Source organism: Macaca fascicularis, chromosome 17, assembly GCF_037993035.2.
Source record: "Macaca fascicularis isolate 582-1 chromosome 17, T2T-MFA8v1.1".
Lineage (NCBI taxonomy): Eukaryota > Metazoa > Chordata > Mammalia > Primates > Cercopithecidae > Macaca > Macaca fascicularis.
In genome coordinates this window covers 8,290,579-8,312,447 of record NC_088391.1, presented here as the reverse complement: position 1 = coordinate 8,312,447, position 21,869 = coordinate 8,290,579, and the positions used below count along the sequence as shown (strand labels likewise).

Below are 21,869 nucleotides of genomic sequence, written 5' to 3'. Positions count from 1 at the left end.
ATCCTGCAGAATCTATTCAGCTGGAATGCTTTAAATAGTGCCTTCAGAAAGAAATGAGAGGAGCCATGTAGAAAATGATTCAGTTCACCATGACAGCTGGGAAAGTGAGGAGTTAGTTTCTTGGCTTTGAGGTATTGCAGAACTTGGAACAACTGGCATATATGAAGTTCAGAAAAGTAGATTTACAATCTCTTTTTCTTTTTTTCTTTTTTTTTGAGACGGAGTCTCACTCTGTCGCCCAGGCTGGAGTACAGTGGCACCATCTCGGCACACTGCAACCTCCACCTCCCGGGTTCAAGCGATTCTCCTGCCTCAACCATCCAAGTACTTGGACAAGTAACTGGGACTACAGGCATGTGCTGACACCACGCCAGGCTAATGACCACGCCAGGCTAATTTTTGTATTTTTAGTAGAGACAAGGTTTCACCATGTTGGCCAGGCTGGTCTCAAACTCCTGACCTCAGGTGATCCGCCTACCTTGGCCTCCCAAAGTGCTTATAGGCACATGCCACCCAGTCCAGCCGATTTACAATCTTTTAAATTCATCTACGCAGATGTTAAGGATTTGGTAAAAAGAAGACTTTTTAAATTATGTTTGATCGTACTAGTAAAAAAAAATAAATCTACACGAGTGGGTATAGGTTTATTTTCTTTCAACAATACATATAGTGCTATGCGGTCCATGGGGAATTGGTTCCAGGACCTTCTGCAGATTCCAAAATGCACTGATGCTCAAGTTCCTTATATAAAATGGCATAGTATTTGCATATAACCTATACATATCTTCCTGTATACTTTAATCATCTCTAGGTTACTTTTATTTTTTTTTATTTATTTATTTATTTATTTTTGAGACGGAGTCTCACTCTGTCTCCCAGGCTGGAGTGCAGTGGCTCGATCTCGGCTCACTGCAAGCTCTGCCTCCCAGGTTCAAGCGATTGTCGTGCCTCAGCCTCTCGAGCCAGCTGGGACTACAGGCGCCCGCCACCACACCCAGCTAATTTTTTTTTCTTTTTTTTCTTTTTTTTGAGACGGAGTCTTGCTCTGTTGCCCAGGCTGGAGTGCAGTGGTACGATCTCAGCTCACTGCAAGCTCCGCCTCCCGGGTTCACGCCATTCTCCTGCCTCAGCCTCCCGAGTAGCTGGGAGTACAGGCACCCGCCACCTCACCCGGCTAATTTTTTTGTGTTTTTAATAGAGACGGGGTTTCACTGTGTTAGCCAGCATGGTCTCGATGTCCTGACCTCGTGATCCGCCTGCCTCAGCCTCCCAAAGTGCTGGGATTACAGGCGTGAGCCACCGCACCGGCTCTAGGTTACTTTTAATACCTAATACAATACCTACACATCAATTCTGTGACAAGTTCTTTGGTTTTTGGAACTTTGTGGAATTTTTTTGTTGAATTCACAGATGCAGAATCCACAGATACGACTGACTGTACTCTTTTTTTTTTTTTTTTTTTGAGACGAAGTCTTGCTCTGGGCTGACTGTACTCTTAAAAACAACGAGACTTAAACCATTAAGTATAAACACTATTGCCTGCCTCATAATTCTGTGGTTAAATAAGAGTACATTGAAATTATTTATGATTTTAATTGATATTCATGTTTTATTAAAAATAAAATTGCCATTTATTTGCAATATTCCAACAACCTAAATCAAATAAATAGCAATATGGAGTAGTCCTTAAATGTGAGTCCTCTACACAAAACGAAACCTCCATTTGAGTTTGATGCACAGAATGGGGTTGTGGTATAACAACTCCAAATTTTAAGATATCTGCAAATGTCTTAGAGAGACCTTACACTGAGCAGGTTCAAAACCAATCACATCACTTCATTTTTCTCCATAAAGTAGCACCTCCTCTTATACTGACATCAGATATTTAATCATCCAAACTAGAAGGTGATGGCCTCTCCTTTACCCTCTTCATCTAATCAATCACCAGACTGAGCAGATTACACCTACTAAATACTAAATACTTCTCAAATCCATTCCTTTCTCTGCTTTCCCATTATTCTCTTGGTCCTGGCACTCATTACCTAGCCTCTGAACACCTTCAGTGGTCTCCACACTTGTCTCCCTATCTATCTTTGTATCTACTTTCCACACAACAGTATAAAATGCAGCTGTGAACATGTCATTTCTCTGCTTCAATTCTTCCGCCGGCTCCAACTCTTCATCTCTAACACACTTTGATGAAGTTCAAGAATCTGACAGAGAATGCCCTCAACATTTGGCCCCTGCCTACACCTCCAATGTTATGCTCAGCGTCGCCTGCCTTGAACTTTCTAACTTTATATTCCAGCAATGCCAAACTCTCGTACATCACTGCAGACATGATGCTGCTTAAACTCCCTATGCTTTCTTTGGTTCTTGTATACTCTCTGCCTGGAGTAGCTTCCCTTTCTTTGTCTCATCCCTTAAAACCCAGATTGGGTGTTCTCTCTCCAACTAGGCCTTACACAACTCCCACAGATGGGAGGCAGTTCCTCCACGAGTCTTTATTACTTGTAACTGTTTCTACTTCTCTCTTACTGAGATTTTTAAAAATCATCAGTTCACATGTGTCTGTATTACCTATGCATATTTCTACTCCTCCCTTATGTATTTTTTAAATCATCAGTTCATATATGTCACCCCTCCAGAGGGCAGATAGTTTCTTATTTGTCTTATTTATGTCTTGTCTTTTTATCTTCAGAACCTAACACAGTGCTTGACAATAAATAAATAAATATTCTATGCATGAATGAATAAATGGTTTTCAGAAAATCTTAGGCTATCCTTAGCAAGCTCATAGTGGTAGCACAAATGCCTGGATTTGGCATGGAGGTGGGGCCTATATCAAGGAAGTTTTAAAGCTGAAGGGACCTTTAAAATATCTTTAGTCTGACGTGTAGAACGGAAAACTTAGGCTCAAAGAGGTAAAGTGATTTGCCCATGATGACACACTACTAAGATGGGTAGTTTTGTGGAAAACTAGTCCCTCGAGATGTTCTACCAGAAAAAAAGGATGAATAAATACATGAGTAAATAGCTTGTGAAAGAAACTGGTAAATTGTACTAAGTTTTTTTTGTTTGTGTTTGTGTTATTTTGTTTGTTTGTTTTTGAGATATAGTCTTGCTCTGTCGCCCAGACTGGAGTGCAGCGGCGCAATCTTGGCTCACTGCAACTTCCACCTCCCGTGTTCAAGTGATTCTCCTGCCTCAGCCTTCCAAGTAGCTGGGATTACAGACACCATGCCTGGCTAATTTTTTGTATTTTTAGTAGAGATAGGGGTCTCACCATGTTGGCCAGGCTGGTCTTGAACTCCTGACATCAAGTGATCAACCCACCTTGACCTCCCAAATTGTTGGGATTACAGGCGTGACCCACTGCACAGGGCCAACTGTGCTAAGTTCTGTATTCCTCAGACTTACTTGATCACAAAATCTATTTTATGAAAGATTAGTGTAGGATATTGAGTGATTCTTTGAAAGAAGTAAATGTGAAATAAGTTCAGTTTTTATAATTTGGAAGTGGGTTAAAGAATCAAAGTTAAAATGATTTGGGAAGCTTAGGACCATTATGAGACTAGAGGAAAGACAAGACAAGAGAATGTGCCCTGGCAGCTACCACATGCAAAAAAAACGAGTCCAGTGTGCTGGGGAGATGAGGGCTTGAGTCCTGGCATGGCCCTCATGAGTCATATAAGAATTTGGGCAACTCGACTGGGTGCGGTGGCTCGTGCTTGTAATCCCAGCACTTTGGGAGGCCAAGGTGGGCGGATCATGAGGTCAGGAGTTTGAGATCAGCCTGGCCAACACAGTGAAACCCCATCTCTACTAAAAAAATACAAAAATTAGCTGGGCGTGGTGGTGGGCACCTGTAATCCCAACTATTTGGGAGGCTGAGGCAGGAGAATCGCTTGAACCCGGGAGGCGGAGGTTGCAGTGAGCCAAGATTGTGCCACTGCACTCCAGCCTAGGCAACAGAGCTAGACTCCGTCTCAAAAAAAAAAAAAAAAAGAATTTGGGCAACTAGTTATTCCTTACTCTCAGAGTCCTTTTTCCCTTATTTATAAAACTGGGATAATTCTGACCACACAGGGATGTGGGGAGGTTTAAATGAGTTAACATAAGCTGGCCCATGGTCATGGTTTGTTCAATGCTGCCTTCTGACCCACCTCATTTATACAGAAATTGTCCAGTGAGTTGGCAGAATGCACTGGAAGGCATCAGAGTTAATTAATAAGCTCAAATGTCAAACAACCCTAAAACAAAATAATACAGATTCTCCCCCCACCACACCCTACCACCCAGCTTTCTCTGATCTTCTGAGGGCCAGAAGAAGAATGTCTAAAAATAGGTCCACTTTGGGAGGCCAAAGCGGGTGGATCACAAGGTCAGGAGATCGAGACCATCCTGGCTAACATAGCGAAACCCCGTCTCTACTAAAAATACAAAAAAAAATAGCCAGACGTGGTGGCAGGCACCTGTAGTCCCAGCTGCCTGGGAGGCTGAGGCAGAAGAATGGCGTGAACCCAGGAGATGGAGCTTACAGTGAGCTGAGATTGTGCCACTGCACTCCAGCCTGGGCGATTGAGCAAGATTCCATCTCAAAAAAAAAAAAAAAAAAAAAAAAAAAAGGTCATATAAATTCTTACACAAAATATTCTATAAATATCCTTCTAGGATGCTACTGTTTAGCACTTATTAAGTTCAGCTATACCAGTCATCAGTTTTCTTTCTCTTGCTTCCTTTTATTCACCTTTAGGAAAGGGCTTTCTTAATTTTCTGGAGATAATCTTCCACATGTATATAGTTTCTGTAAAGTTTCATATGTCATATCCCCACTTGAGGAGCAAATGCAATAGTCAATGCAATATGCTCCATGAAGATGACCCTTATGTTTGTATATACGAGTATCTTCAAAACTGCCAACTCTTTGATGATTATTTCTTTTTATAAGCCTATGAATAAAGGTAACCAAAGTGTTAATCCCTGATTCCCCAATTGCTGCAAAACTGAAATGGAAGAATATTAAGATCATGGCCTGCAAAGACTGAAAAGTAGTTCATTATATATTCAGCCTTTAGCCAGCTTGACTGAGTTGTAAAACCCTGAAAATAAACTGTATATCCTTTAGAGACTTGAGGTGCACCTTTTAGATGAAGCCTGGCAGCTCAAAAAGGATTGATATAGCGAGAGAATTTTAGTGACCTTGGATCACTGATAGGATCCAGTCCATTATCATTGTTATTTTTTAAATGATAACTTGCTCCCATTCCAAAGAAAATACGAGAAAGGAAGCGAGGCACACACAAGGGCTCGTGCTTTGTACAAGCGCCTATAAAATGCCTACTTGGGGTAGTTGGAGCTTTTTCCTCCCTTATCATTTCCTTTCAGGAAAACACTTTCAGTGGGGCACAGTCATTCACCAGAAGAAAGACAATTTTAAGAAAGAGTTATAAAAGCTGAGTAGTAAATTCTTGGGCCAAAGGGCATCAAGCAGGAATAAAAGGGATCTTAAGCATGCAGGTCCTGGAACGCATGTGAATGGATTGCAAGAGACAGCCTTGGCCAGGGCAACCCAAACAAGAAGAGACAGGACCTTCTACACCACACTGCCTGAACACCTCGGGGGTGGCATGCTGTCTGCCGCCCGTGCCCAACTCCCAGCATCGCTGTCAGGCTTTCCAGGGCTTCAACTGCTTGGCCCCATCCAGCTCCTTACCACTTACTTCCTGCCACACCCTGACCCAACTCTTCCTCAATTTTTCCTGTCTCCTATTCTCCCCTCAGCCCTCTGGGCCATGGGCTGCCTTCAGTTCTCGCCTGAAAAATTCTCCTTCCTCTCACTACGCTATTCTGCTCCCACTAATTCTTTTTTGTTTTGTTTTTCTTTGTTTTTTTGAGACGGAGTCTTGCGCTGTCGCTCAAGCTGGAGTGTAGTAGCATAATCTTGGCTCACTGCAAACTCCGCCTCCCAGGTTCTGGTGCTTCAGCCTCCTGAGTAGCTGGGACTACAGGTGCATGCCACTGCACCAGGCTAATTTTTGTATTTTTAGTAGAAACAGGATTTCACCATGTTGGCCAGGCTGGTCTTGAACTCCTGACCTCAAGTGATCCGCCCGCCTTAGCCTCCCAAAGTGCTGGGATTACAAGTGAGAGCCACCGCACCCGGCCCCACTAATTCTTGATATTGTGAAAGATCTTCTCTCACCTTCCAGGGAAGTGATTCTTCCTTTTTTCTGATGTCCAGGTTTATGTACAACTCATGTCATTCAGCACATCACTTCATTGTTCTCTGGTGTTACATGTGTTTATTTTATAATATCTTAATATGTCTTCTCTATTAAACATAACAATATAAGATTTATCGAGTGTTTACTAGGTACCAAGGCACCATGTTAAGTGTTTTAGAGATATCTCATTTAATTTTCACAAGTCTCCTATGATGTAGGGACATTATTAGATGCATTCCACAGATCTGTTTTATTTAACAAGGACCTGCGAGGTGCCTGCTGCTGCTTTCGAACTTTCTTAACGCTAATTTCCTAATGCAAATAACTGGTCCCAGGTCATAGTTAGTGAGTAGCCCTCCAAGGTTCAGACCAGAAGAGTTTGACTCGGATACCTGCACTCTGCCCACTGAACATATGGGCATTTAGCATTGAGCATAACTAAACATTAGCTCACCTCACTCACAAGAGAATAAACGAGCACCAGTTTTAAATGATATCGTGAGCACCAATAAACATGTATTTAAAATAATGAATATCTGCTCATTCCTAACCCTTAAAGATTAAGTCTCGGTGAGGTGCGCTGGCTCATGCCTGTAATCCCAGCACTTTGGGAGGCCGAGGCGGGCGGATCATGAGGTCAAGAGATAGAGACCATTCTGGCCAACATGGTGAAACCCTGTCTCTACTAAAAATACAAAAATTAGCTGGGCATGGTAGCACACGCCTATAGTCCCAGCTACTTGGGGGGCTGAGGCAGGAGAATTGCTTGAACCCAGGAGGCAAAGGTTGCAGTGAGCCGAGATCGCGCCACTGCACTCCAGCCTGGGCAACAGAGCAAGACTCCTTCTCAAACAAACAAACAAACAAAAAGATTAAGTCTTTTGAAGACTTCGGTTTATTTAAAGCATGTTTTGAAACATTTTAAAAGCATATTAAAAACACATAAAGCATTTTTTTAAAAACTAGACATGCCATGTATAAAGGTAAAAATTATTCTGAACCCAGATTGGGGGTTAGTTTTAAGATTTAAGGTAAACTAAAGATTAAGTCTCTTGACGACTTTGGTTTATTTAAAGCATGTTCTGAAACATTTTTAAAGCATATTAAAAACACATAAAGCATTTTTAAAAAACTATACATGCCATGTATAAAGTTAAAAATTATTTTGAACTCAGATTGGGGGTTACTTTTAAGTTGTAAAGGTCCAGAATGTATGCCCCATCAGCCTAATGTCATATATTTACTTATTTAACAAGTATTTATAAGGCACTGCTTTGTGTCTGGCACTGTGCTAGGCTCTGCAAATACAGCAGTGAACAAGAAAACTGAAATCTGAAGAACCAAAAATCTAGAGTAATTAAGTGATGCATGTATTTACCTGAAATACAGCTTCTTCCAGCAACAACCCTGTGTGTCCTGACTTATTCACTAGTATTGTGTCAACTGGTCTAAAAATGGAATTAGGCAAATTAATAAATGGGCAAGCAGAAAAATTAAATGGTTCAATCATAGTATTAAAATATATTTAATACATTGGATAGCTGAAAAGAGACACCCTTTGTGCTTTAATTTTCCTACGAGAAAAAGACATACTCTTTGTGCTTTAATTTTCCTATGTTAATGCATACAGTAAGTTCTCAATTGTTGTTAGCTGAATATACAGAATGCAAGAAGAGATAAGGGAAAATTAGTAGGGCCTCCAAATTAGAACTGAGTAAAGAAGCAACTGGGAACTCTTAGGAGGGACTGATATGGTGCAAAGTGTTGAAAGATGAAGGTAATTTTAAGACCTATTTACTTTGAAGAGGCAGGTGAAAAGAGAGTAGACAAGCTAAAGTGAATATAATACAGAGAGCCAGAGATAAAGAGAGGAAAATGCAGTGTGAAGGGACTAATACCACGAAGCACCACACAAGAGTTCAAAGTTGGAGATGAATCCTGTTTGACAGTAGTTGCTTTGAGTATGGTCTGATTCCTAGGGGTATATGGACAGCAAAGGTCTTTTTAGAAACATTTCTTTCTGTTGGGCTAAAAATATTTAAGGTTGGCAACCCAGACTTGGAACAAGGGTACAGTGTCACCTTGGAGAACCCTTGACCCTGAGTGTCTTTACTGCCTCTCCAGGCCACCACCTAAAGGACTGACAGCTCTCCAAAATAATCAAAAAGTCTCCTTTCTGCCTTACACTCTTCCCAGGTTCTCCAATGAGGTCGTAAAATATTTCAAGTTGTGACATTGCTGAGCAGGTGCTGTAAGTGGGGGGCTACTGGCAACACTCTTCACAGTGGCACTGCAAGGAAGTAACATAAGTTGGCAAAGAAGATATGGCAGAAGGCCTATCTAGTTTACCTTTGCACTGATACAGGCACAAACCATCTCACAAGTGATTGTGCTCTGAAAGAGTCATTAAAAGGCTGAAAAAAGTAACAAACTCCCTCTCTGGAAATATTTGAGAAAACAGAAGGCAATCTTGATCTTAGATGTTTTTAGTAAAGCCTGCCTGAACCAATAAACCATCATCAAACTATTATTTAAACTAAATTTTTATGAAGGCAAAACATTTCTAGAATATTTTAAGGTTGAAGCAGTAGTATTAGAACAACGAAGAGTTCAGAAAGAGTAAATTCTGTCTTAAACAGACTGAGGCTGGAGCAGGAGAGAATCACGTTAACCCAATGATTAATACTCCTTCTTGAATGAAATCTTCTTGATCACTAGGACTAAGTGTTTATTTAATACTTAGAGGACATCTTTCCTGTCACACTATATCACTGACACCAAGTGTCTGCATCTGTAGGTACCATATTCAGATCCTAGTACCTAAGGGGACAGAATCACCTCTGAATTATAAAGTGATTTGACTAGATCCAGGAAAGATCTTAAGGAACCTTAGAAGAGAGAGAGGAATGAGGATGTTAATATCCAGGGATGAAAAACTGACCATCTGTCACCCTCAGGCTACTAGAATCAGCAGTTTTGCTTGATTCCTTAATCAAATTCCTTAATGAAATTCAGAAATGTCAAATACCTTTTGCAAAACTTGAGTTGTAGTTGCCTTTTCCTTCTCATGAAATCTATCCTTACGGTACACAGTGAATGAAGAACTATTATTGCAGAAAAGAAATGCGAACAAGATATCCAGGGTGTGCCTGTGAGGGTGAGCTGGCTGCTCTGCTTAGCACCCCCACCGAGACTGGAGCTGATCTGCTGTTGTGATTCACTAAGCAGCTGTTCTCACTAGCCCGGTCTCTTCAATATGTGTCATTAAGGTCAGGGGCTGTCTACATCCAGATCAAGGAAAACCAAGCTTCACTGCTGATATTCGAGCAGCTCTTCTTCCCTGCCAGTGCTATGTTGCAGAATCAAAGCTCAGTTCTTTTCCAAGAATATAGTTCCTTTAGGAGGTAGAAGAAAGGAGAGTAATGAAGTAAGAGAGGGAGTGAGGTAACAGCACACAAAAACTAACCTGTTGACATTTGCCAAACTTCAGCTCTACAACCCTCATCTCAGCCAACAGAGGGAACCTGACTTTAACACAGCCCTATCATGGCGAAAAAATTGAAAATGTTACTTCATGCACTTTCTGCAATTCTGCAATTACTTGTTAATGTTTGGCTAGTTCAGTGAGACTGAAAAGTACAGTGGTAGAGTTCTGTGATTTATATTTAGAAAAGTAAAGTGATCCATGAGTAAAGTTCCGTGTTGAATTGGAAGGCAACAGAAGCTGTTTGTGAACAATCAGTCAGCCCCAAAGTATCTCTTTTTATTGGCAAGATTCAGGTGATTTAGGTCTTGCACCTACATGCATAGGTATACACATACATACACAGCAATATATCCTATACTAATGCTTTGCCTAAAGATTTCCTGGATGCATTTTACAGCATAACATCCTAATCTCTATTCAGCCCAGAAAAGCCTCCTGAAAACTGCTGGCCACAGTAAGGTCCAACTGAGAGATCATACATTGGTCAACACAAACATATATTCATATGAATAGCAGGGTCCCCTGCTAGTTGTTTAAGTTTAGTGGTGGTGGTGGTGGTGGTGATGTGTGTTTGTGTTTGTGTGTGTGTTAGGTCCTCTTAAATGTTTAAATGAAAACTTTAGGAGATAAGAAATAGGAGAGAACTTGTAAATGTGGGCATCACTTTAGAAAAAGTGTTTTTTGGGTTTTTTTCTTTATGTTTTGTTTTGTTTTTGTTTTTTGTTTGTTTGTTGAGACAGGGTCTTGCTCTGTTTCCCAGGCTGGAGTGCAGCGACATGATCGTGGCTCACTGCAGCCTCAACTTCCCAGGCTCAGGTGATCCTCTCACCTCAGCCTCCGCATAACTGGGATTATAGTCACATGCCACCATACCCAGCTATTTTTTTTTTCTTTTGTAAAAATAGGGGTCTTTCTATGTTGCCCAGGCCTCATTTTTTAAAATTGTGGCAAAATGCACATAACATAAATTTTACCATTTTAACCATTTTAAAGTGTACAATTAAGTGGCACTAAGTACATTTACAATGTTGCAAAACCATCACCATTATCTAGTTACAGAACTTTTTCATAACCCCAATCGGAAATCCCATGCCCATTAAAGCTTCTCCTTTTTTGTCTATGAATTAACCTCCTCTTTTGATTCTCTCTGTGACCTCTCGCAACACACGGAAATGTACTTTGAGCATGGCCAAGATCAGCAGTGAATTTTGTCTGAAGAGCAGTCAATGCTTGAGGGACCAATGGCCGAGAAAAAGAAAGAGGGAATGAAGAAAAACAAAGAGAAGAGATACAAAGAGATTTGGGGACATCGTGGGGGTAGTGGGGGCAGTAAACTCTCCCAGCAGTCATCCCAGAGATCTCTCAGAGGCTGTACTCTGTCCAAAGACACTAACCCCAAAACTGAGAGCCAGCGTCGGGCCCTTAGAGTGAGAGGGATCTCAATCCCTCATCAACAAAGTCCTCCCTACGCTAAAGACTGGATGAGTATAGAAGGAAAACTCATACACTCCCTTAAACATGCTTTCATGTTTTAGCAAAATAATTAGATGAACTTTTTCCATTTTACAAGTCCAGAATCTGCATGGAAATCTCTCCTCCCCTCAAGCATAAACTTCAGACAGTTTAATCAGGACCTAAAGTGGCACATACACAGCAATGCAGCTGGGATCACCACTATGCCCAGTTCAAATATACTCTCAGATAACTAGTCAGTGAACTCACCCCACCCTTTCCACGACTCTAAATTGCTGCTGAAAAAAATCGAAATCAAGAAAATTCACCTCCCATTCAAACGATACACCTGATTTTTATATAATCTCCTGCTACCAAGGAGCCTTAAACAATCAAGACTGTATATTAGTTTAAGTAGCCATCGCATTCAACTCAGTCGTAATTAAACTGAGCGTCACTGAGAAACAAACTGAAATGTAGAAAACATACTCTGTATCACGTTCCCTCCCCCACCCCCACGCGCTGGGACAGTCTTCTGACTGAATGGGTTTTGATTTGTCCTTTTATTGCCTCAATCTACAATTGTAAATTGTCATAAAGTATAAATCTACTTTTCTTGCCTCAAAAACATTGATTCACTCATTCTAACATAGTCAATATTACAAAGTTTTGCAAATGTTTAAGTATTTGAATCTATATTACTTTTAAACTTTCATTTAATGGCTCTTTGCCATTGAGAAAGAGGTAAAAAGGGCTACAGTTTCATGTCTTAATGTTTCATTTTTATTTTATTTATTTATTTATTTATTTATTTTTGAGATGGAGTCTTGCTCTGTTGCCCAGGCTGGAGTGCAGTGGCACGATCTCCGCTCACTGCAACCTTTGCCTCCTGGGGTCAAGCGATTCTCCTGCCTCAGCCTCCCAAGTAGCTGGGACTGCAGGCCCACACCACCATGCCCAGTTAACTTTTGTATTTTTAGTAGAGATGGGGTTTCACCATTTTGGCCAGGATGGTCTCAATCTCTTGACCTCGTGATCCGCCCACCTCAGCCTCTCAAAGTGCTGGGATTACAGGCATGAGCCACTGCACCCGGCCATATATATATATATATATGTGTGTGTATATATATATATATTTTTTTAAATTTAAACGAGGAATAGATGAATACATTCCACTGTACAGAAATAGAGTAAGCTATAAAAGTTTCCCTTATGGATAGGTAATACATATTTACTGTTTGATATGTATCTTGTCAATGATTTTTCCATTTTTTAACCTGTATGTGTGCACATATACAAATGTGGGCTTTAAAAATATATGACCGGGTGCAGTGGCTCACGCCTGTAATCCCACAACACTTTGGGAGGCTGAGGCAAGCGGATCGCCTGAGGTCAGGAGTTTAAGACCAGCTTGGCCAACATGGTGAAACCCTGTCTCTACTAAAAATACAAAAATTAGGCCGGGCGCGGTGGCTCAAGCCTGTAATCCCAGCACTTTGGGAGGCCGAGACGGGCGGATCACGAGGCCAGGAGATCGAGACCATCCTGGCTAACACGGTGAAACCCCGTCTCTACTAAAAAATACAAAAAACTAGCCAGGCGCGGTGGCAGGCGCCTGTAGTCCCAACTACTCGGGAGGCTGAGGCAGGAGAATGGCGTGAACCCGGGAGGTGGAGCTTGCAGTGAGCTGAGATCCGGCCACTGCACTCCAGCCTGGGCGGCAGAGCGAGACTCCGTCTCAAAAAAAAAAAAAAAAAAAAAAATACAAAAATTAGCCAGGCGTGGTGTCAGGCACCTGTAGTCCCAGCTACTCAGGAGACTGAGCCAGGAGGATCGCTTGAACCCAGGAGGCAGAGGTTGCAGTAAGCCAAGATGGTGCCATTGCACTCCAGCGTGGGAAACTATTAGAGACTCCATTTCAAATATATATATATATACACACACACACACACACACACACACACACACCAATGATTCATTCATTCAATAGATATTCACTGAGAGTCAACTCTGTGACAGGCATATTAGGTGCTGGGAACAAAACAGGGACCTCGAATTTACATTCTAATGGAAAAATACAGGCAACAAATTTAACAAACTACTGTCATGTCCCCTTATCCACAGGGGATCTGTTCTAAGACCCCAAGGAGATGCCTGACACCTCAGATTATACCAATTGCTGTCCATCAGAACATGCTCTGTTCATGTCTTCTACCCACAAACTTAAATGCCTTTTCAGGTTTCTTTTTCCTTCTTTCCAATTTCATGGATAGAAGGTTCGTTCTTACCATAGATCTTAGCCAACTTCAGCATATGATTTTTTTCTTTTCTTATTAAGTCGAGAACTTTCACCTTTTAACTTAAAAGGAAGTACTTCACAGCTTCATCACTATTCGTGTGCTTTGGAGCCATTATTGAGGAAAATAAGTGTTCTCTGAACACAAACACTGTGATACTGGGACCGTCTGTCTGGTAGGCCAGCTACCTCCTAAGGGATTCATAGAAGGGTAGCAGCTACAGCGTGGAGATGCGTGCGGGACAAAGGGAAGATTCACATCCTGGGTGGGACAGAGTGAGACAGTGAGAGACTTCATCATGTTACTCAGAATGGTGTACAATATAAAACTTATGAATTGTTTATTTATGGAATTTTCCATTTAATATTTTTGCACGGTGGTAAACTGAAACCACAGATACAGGGGGACTACTATACAAGCATATGGTATAAATCTGATAATCATCACTGTTATGATGAAAATAAAATAATGGATTACAGTGAGTCAGTGGTAGTGGGCTTATATGGGAAACCCAGCATTTCTGAGATAAAATTTGAGTTGAGGTCACACCATATGTTGTTTTAAGACTTGCTTTTATTACTTAATATATCTTGGAGGTCTTTCTATGTCAGTACATATTGTTCTACCCCATTCTTTTTAGCAGGCATACACTGTAATATGATATGTATTCCTATAATTTATGTAACTACTCCTCTATTGAAAGAAAAACACTTTCTTGACTAACTTCTTATGGAGTGCAATAGTACTGATTTTCCTGTCTTAAAATGGTCATTAGAATTGCTACTTCATCATACAAAAAAAAAAAGCCACTGTAGGTGAATGGCTGTCTTCTGCGGAACTAATGGATCCAATCTTGTGGACAGACTATGGCCAATCTGAGCACAGCACAAGGATTTATTGGGGCAGGAGTGTGTGTGTGTGTGCACACACTCACTTACATGTATGTGTTCACAATTTACAAATAAACATAGCTGATAGCTAAGGTTATATAGATAATAACCATAGAGTTAGTACCATTTGACATATTTGTAAGTGCCTGAATCATCCTGAAATGCTTTATTAGAACAAGAGCAAAGTTCACAGTGAAAGTGCACAAAGCTGCTTTCATTTTAAATATTTAGAAATACGTGTGTTTTTGGCACAGTTTCAAAGAATTCATTTTAACTATTGCCTCTTCAAGGCTTTTAGAAACTATTCTGCTATAATAACTCTATTTTGTAAGTTAAAGTAGTGAAGGAATAGACATTATCCCAAATGAAAGGACCTTTGTTTCTGGTATTTCCCTTATTCGGAGGTTACAGTGAGAAGAATATTATACAGGTTTTGTTTTTTGTTTTTTGTTTTGAGACAGGGTCTTGCTCTGTCACCCAGGCTGGAAGGCAGTGGCGTCATCACAGCTCACTGCAGCCTTCTCCCAACTCTCCCACCCCTCCAAGTAGCTAGAACTACAGACACATGCCACCATGCCAGGCTAATTTTTTTTATTTTTTTATAGAGACAGTAATCTCACTGTGTTGCCCAGGATGGTCCTGAACTCCTGGGCTCAAGCTATCCTCCTGCCTCTACCTTCCAAAGTATTAGAATTACAGGCATGAGCCACTGCACCCGGCCTATACAGCTTTTTTCATCATTGTCCCCAGTCGTATTCTTTTCTAAGTGTTCCTCTTCTTTCTCTGTCTTTTTCATGGCTAAAGAGTAAATCGTCTCATCAGGGCTTACATTGCCATCAAGTCTCCTTTAGACACTACGGTTTGCAACATTCTCATATTCTCTTCCAGCTTAACGCATTATTGCAAGGCTGCTTTTCACTGTGTCTAAAATTATCCCATGCGTCAACTTTTTTTTTTTTTTTTTTTTACATTCACAAAAGCTTTGCCATGAGGCTTGATCTTAGGGTGAAATTCTCAATAAAGAAGAAACCACATCGTAACCATTCAGAAGCACTGAAATCACTCATCTTTTTAGTGTCATTTAATGGACTAATCGTTCTTCATTCTCCTTTTCTTTTTTTCTTTTTTGGAGATGGAGTCTCGTTCTGTCATCCATGCTGGAGTGCAATGGCACGATCTCGGCTCACTGCAACTTCCATCTCCTGGGTTCAAGCAATTCTCCTGCCTCAGCCTCGCAAGTAGCTGGGATTACAGGTACCCGCCACCACGTCTGGCTAATTTTTGTATTTTTAGTAGAGACAGGGTTTCACCATGTTGGCCAGGCTGGTCTTGAACTCCTGATCTCAGGTGATCCACCCACCTTGGCCTCCCAAAGTGTTGGAATTACAGGCATGAGCCACTGCGCCTGGCCTTCATTTTCCAATTTTGTCAGCCTTTGCCATTTCACTAAACTCAAATTTCTGTTCCTCAGACATAGTTTTCCAAACATCCAAAGTTTGACTGGATATATAAAATCTCCTTTGTGGAAAGTCAGTCTGACATCTTGCCTCTAGCTTTCCCGGGTCACCTTTAGCCATCTCTATGTTTTGGCTCTTCTGGTTCTTAGTTCCGACACAGCTCTTAGCTAATCAATTAAAAGCTGCCAATCTAGCCAGATGCGGTGGCTCACACCTGTAATCCCAGCACTTTGGGAGGCTGAGGTGGACAGATCACCTGAGGTCAGGAGTTGGAGACCAGCCTGGCCAATGTGGTGAAACCCCCTCTCAGCTAAAAACACAAAAATTAGCTGGGTGTGGTGTTAGGAACCTGAAATCCTACCTACTCAGGAGGCTGAGGCAGAAGAATCGCTTGAACCCAGAAGGCAGAGATTGCAGTGAGCAGAGATTGCACCATTACACTCCAGCCTGGGCACCAAGAGCAAAACTGTCTTAAAAAAAAAAAAAAAAAAGCTGCCAATCTAAAGATACGATTATTTACTGTGTACCTAGAATAGTATACATCAACATCACCATCGTCATCATCGTCGTCATCATCATCGTCGTCATCATTGTCGTCATGATCATCATCATAGCTATCATCATCATCATCATCATCATCATAGCTACCATTTATTGAAAACTATGATGTGTCATCTTCAAAGAACTCATCCTTTAGTTGAAGAGCCAAGATAACCATAACAATAATAAACATGGCCGGGCACAGTGGCTCATGCCTGTTATCCCAGCACTTTGGGAGGCCGAAGTGGGTGGATCATTTGAGGTCAGGAGTTCAAGACCAGCCTGACCAACATGGTGAAATGCTATCTCTATTAAAAATACAAAATTAGCTGGGCGTGGTGGCGCATGCCTGTAATGCCAGCTACTCGGGAGGCTGAGACAGGAGAATCGCTTGAACCCAGGTGGCAGAAGTTACAGGGAACTAAGATCGCACACTGCACTCCAGCCTGGGCAACAAGAGTGAAACTCCATCTCAAAAATAAACAAATAAATAAATAAACAAAAAAAATTCACTTTTTATTCTATTAAACTCAACATACATATATTAATTGCCTACTCTGAGCCTGACCCTTTATTATATTCTAGAGAAAATGAAAATAAGCAACACATAATCCTCACCTTTGAAAAACTTAAACATAATAGGTACAAAGTCAGTTCATAAATGTGCAATGTGAGTGGTATAAAATAACATCAGATAAAAATGAGCACTTCTGATGACTAATCAGGGGAGATTTTATGAAGGAGATGTCATCTGAATTGGACTTTGATGAATAAAGAAGACAGTTTTAATAATGAATATTAGTTTGGCCAAAGTGGATGAACATAATGTTCTCTAAGTCAACAATACAGATGGTCAACTGAGCAACAAAACAGAAGCTGCTGGTCAGACTAGTAGGCCCATTTAGGAGAGCAACAAGCCACTTTTGTGTGTTGGGGGGTGGGGGGGAACAGGAGGCAAACACATGGCCTGCATTTATGTAATCAAATGGGTGAATTCAAAAGCTCTACAGATTTATTTACTCAATGGTGAATTGGATTAAAATTATATTCCATGCTCTTCCCTGGGCAATATGGTGCTTACACATAAAATGCCAAGATTGTCCTTCACCTTAAGGTATAATGGGAAGAAATAAAACTATCTACAAAGTCCCTTGAAAATTACACCTTTAAAATTGACAGTTGGACATCTTGAAAATTTAGACCACATCCCACGAATAAATTAGGCCATGATGGTCAAAAACTTATCCACCTCCTCCATCAGCAGCCGACATAATAGGTAATTCAAATTCTCACACTGAGTTTCACCATCAGATACCTTAGAGGACACCCCAGGTTTCTAAAAAAGAGCCCAGTGTAAAGTTTTCATTAGCAAACGCATGGAACTACCAGAGTTTGCATTCTAAGCTCCAGGAACTGAGGCTTTCTGAACCTTAAGATGACAAAATTAACTGACACAATTTTATAAATTCTGAGGTGAGCTTGGCATGCTGCAGGTCATCAGTCCATACCACCACCCAGGGAGCTAGCACTAATAACCAGCTTAGCTTCATCATATTCTGCAAAGATTGCAAAGCTCAGTCCCCTCCTCCACTCTCTACATGACATTTTCCATTGTCTTCATTTACATGGTCATTTTCCTCAGTTACTGAAGGTCAGCTGTCTGTCGGCCCTGCACTAGACACTGGGGACTCAGTAGTAAATAAGGTAGAGTTACCATTCTCCAGGAGCCCACAGTGGAGTGGGCAGATAAGAAAGTCAGCAATTTTATGACAAAATGGTAAGTGCCAGAGTAGGGGCATGCACAGGGTGATGCAGAAGTAACAGAGATGGGGTCCAGGAGCATCAGAAGATGCTTTCCACCGGGCGCGGTGGCTCACGCCTGTAACCCTAGCAGTTTAGGAGGCCGAGGCAGGTGGATCACCTGAAGTCAGGAGTCCGAGACCAGCCTGGCCAACATGGTGAAACCCCATCTCTACTAAAAATACAAAAAATTAGCTGGACGTGGTGGCGGGCACCTGTAATCCCAGCTACTTGGGAGACTGAGGCTGGAGAATCTTGAACCCAGGAGGCGGAGGTTGCAGTGAGCCAAGATGGTGCCATTTCACTCCAGTCTGGGCAACAAGAGTAAAACTCCATCTCAAAAAAAAAAAAAAAAAAAAAATGCTTTCCAGAGCAGCCAATCCTGAGCTGAATATTAAAGAACAAGCAAATGCTAACCAGGCATCAAGGGAACCACGTGTGCAGAGTCACTGAGGCTTAGAACAAACTGCAAATAGATTAGTATCGCTGATACCAAAGACACATGTAGGGATGTAGCAGGCAGCGAAGCTGGGAAGATAGGAAGGGGCCAGATCATGAAGGTCCTTGCTTAGTAACAACATAAAAACTTATCCCCATGTATATACTCTAAGTCAAGTTATGTCAAATATATCTTGCATCCATGTTTTTATTGGCCCTCACAGTAAGTCTATATAAGTTGATCTGGTTGCCAACATTTAAGAATCATGAGCTTTAACACTAAAAACAAAAAAATTCAAATTTCTGCCTTCTTTCTAAAACTCAGAAGACAACACCAGACTCAAATCCCCAAATTCCCGATAGGTTGGAGCTAAGCAAAGGCTTCTGCTTTTAGATGGGAGACAGGCTTTCTGTTCTCCAGAGACATAGTCCCCCTTCCATTATTTCATCCCCAACTCGTTTATATTACGTGCCTGGCTCCTGAAGGCATCTATGTTTGCAAGTGCTGCTCTATGCCGGTTGGTCCATCTGATACAGCTTCTTAGAGTAAAGAGAGAAATAAATAATGGGTTTCCATGGGAATTGTCATGTCTTCAGTGGTTAAAGAATCTGTATTCAGTGTCAGAAGTCAAGGAAATACACAAACAAGCAAATGGAAATGACTTAGGCTATACTTTAGAAGAAAGCAAGCAGGCCTATGATTAAATTATCTCAGAAACACAAAGCAGAGCATCATGTTTATAAGTGAGTTCTGCCCGGGCGGGGTGGCTCACATCTGTAATCCCAGCACTTTGGGAGGCCAAGGTGGGCAGATCACTTGAGGTCAGGAGTTCGAGACCAGCCTGGCCAACATCGTAGAACTCCATCTCTACTAAAAAATACAAAAATTAGCCAGGCGTGGTGGCACACGCCTGTAATCCCAGCTACTAGGGAGGCTGAGGCAGGAAAATCCCTTGAGCCTGGGAGCGGAGGTTGCAGTGAGCCAAGATTGCACCACTTCACTCTAACCTGGGCGACAGAGCAAGACTCCACCTCAAAAAAAAAAAAAAAAAGTGAGTTCTACATGTTAGTTCTAATGACTAATACCCAAAAAGGAAAGAGAAAATTCAAATAGAGTGACCTTTCAAAGACTTCAATACTATTTTACTATTTTACATAACAAAAAAATTATATCTAGGAATAAATATAACTAAAGAAAAGCAGGATTTAAAGAGAAAATCATAAAACTATTAAATGACATAAAAGAAAATCTAAATAACTCAAAGATACTCAATATTTTTCTATAAAAACACTTATTATTAAGTAGAACCATATTGCTATTTTTGTAGGTCGAAGTATTGGCAATTCCATATGATTCTACCTAAAAATAAATATGACCATTTCCCCCAAATTATAATATAATATGAACTCAGTGGAATTCCAATAAACATTCCAATTGTGCTTTTTACGGAATTTGACAAGCAAAATCTGAAGTATAAAGTATTGCAGTATAAAGGGCCAAGAACAGTCAAGACCATTTCGAAAATGATCTGGTCAGGCCATACCATGTATCAAGATGTGTTAATATTAAGCAATCATAATTTAACTTATGTGGTACAGTGATAGACAAATAGGTCACTGTGAATAAATAAAGAGCCTAGAAACAGAACCACAAATACACAAATACACAAATACATGGGAGCTTCAACATAAAAAAATTCAGATAGTATCTGAGTAGAGCTGGCACAATAACTTAGTGGGAAAAGAAGATCTTATTCAATAAATGAGGCTGGGATCACTGGCTATTTATATGGTAAAAATTAGGTCCTTACTTCACACCATACACATACCCCTCCCCAAAAGAAAATCTAGATAGATTAAAAACCTAAATAAGAAAACACAAAATATTAAATGAATCTTTTAAACTGATCTTATGAAGAAAGTATACAAGGTGAATGCTTTATGATATCAGGGTAGGAAAAGATTTCTTAAGTAACAAAAAGCACAAAGTATAATAAAAAAATACTGATAAATTTGATTATGTTAAAAAATGTAAAGCTTTGTATTAAAAATTCACCATGGCCAGGGACTGTGATGTACACCTGTAATCCCAACTACTCGGGAGGCTGAGGCTGGAGGATCACTTGAGCCTAAGAGTTCAAGGCTGCAGTGAGCTATGATCTTGCCACTGCAGTCCAGCCTGGGCAATAGAAACAGACCTCATCTCAATAAATAAGTAAATAAATAAAATAAAAATTTACCATAAGTGAAGTTTAAAAGACTGTTCATACAATGAAGGAAGACTTGAAATGTATTAAGCCAACAAAGAATTAGCATCCCAAACATAAAGAACCCTAAAATCATTGACAAAAACACAAATAGGACAATAGAAAAATGGGCAAAGGATAGAAACAGGCAATTCACCAAAAAAGAAACCTTGAATGGCCAATAAAAATATTTCGCCTGACTAGTAATCAGGGAAATGTAGATTAAAACCACAACAAGATACCTTTTCACATCAATCATTTTGCCATCAATTAAAAAGCATGGGCTGGGCGTGGTGGTTCACACCTGTAATCCCAGCACTTTAGGAGGCCAAGGCTGGTGGATCACCTGAGGTCAGGAGTTCAAGCCCAGCCAACATGATGAAACCCTGTCTCTACAAAAATACAAAAATTAGCCAGGTGCAGTGGTGGGCGCCTGTAATCCAAGCTACTCGGGAGGCCAAGACAGGAGAATCACTTGAACCCAGGAGGCAAAGTTTGCAGTGAACCGAGATTGCACCACTGCACTCCAGCCTGGGCGACAGCAACATTCCACCTCAAAAAAAAAAAAAAAAGGATAAATATAAAAGCATTGCTGAATGGGAAAACAGTCAAGTTGAAAAGGATATATAATCTATAATACCTGTTATTTTGAATTTTTAAGCACACAAAATAATAGTCTGTGTTCTGTAGAGATATGTACCTATGTAGAAAAAGTACAAAAGCATGCATGAGAATTTACACACCAATTTCAGGTACCTCTGGAGAGAGAGGGTAAAGGAAGGGATAAAGTATCTATAAATCTTATTTCCTATAAAAGACAGAGAGAAATGGGTCTATCTAAAGCAAACATGGCAAAATGTTGACCCCTGATCATCTTAATGGTTGACACATGGGTTATGTTTTTCCTGCACTTTAAAATTTTTGAAAAGTGCCCACAGTCAAAAAAATTAAAATTAAACTAAAAATAGAACCCCTTTAAAAAGGTATTTTCCTCGGCAGAACAGAGCCTGTATCCTAGGATTTGAGTCATATAAA

At 40.7% G+C, this 21,869-nt stretch overlaps 1 protein-coding gene and 1 long non-coding RNA gene across 8 annotated transcripts in view; one reads left to right on the top strand and one right to left on the bottom strand.

Annotated features, from left to right (window-relative positions):
- The window catches only part of FLT1 (fms related receptor tyrosine kinase 1), a 196,091-nt gene that overhangs the window by 111,280 nt on the left and 62,942 nt on the right, over positions 1 to 21,869 (top strand). Inside the window, exon 15 of one of the 4 annotated variants that reach the window (XM_015439110.4) lies at positions 16,342 to 17,915. The exons of 1 other annotated variant lie outside the window; for it this stretch is intronic. In XM_015439110.4, coding sequence (XP_015294596.3) covers positions 16,342 to 16,346 — 5 coding nt within the window. In that variant the 3' untranslated portion in view covers positions 16,347 to 17,915. Of the gene's footprint in view, positions 1 to 218; positions 10,974 to 15,485; positions 15,617 to 16,341; positions 17,916 to 21,869 lie in introns of those variants that run through there. 2 more of the 4 variants (XM_065533117.1, XM_065533116.2) reach the window with 2 other exon arrangements.
- Positions 1 to 21,869, bottom strand: part of LOC102146113 (uncharacterized) — a 256,037-nt gene that overhangs the window by 199,989 nt on the left and 34,179 nt on the right. The gene's annotated exons all lie outside the window — the stretch shown is intronic.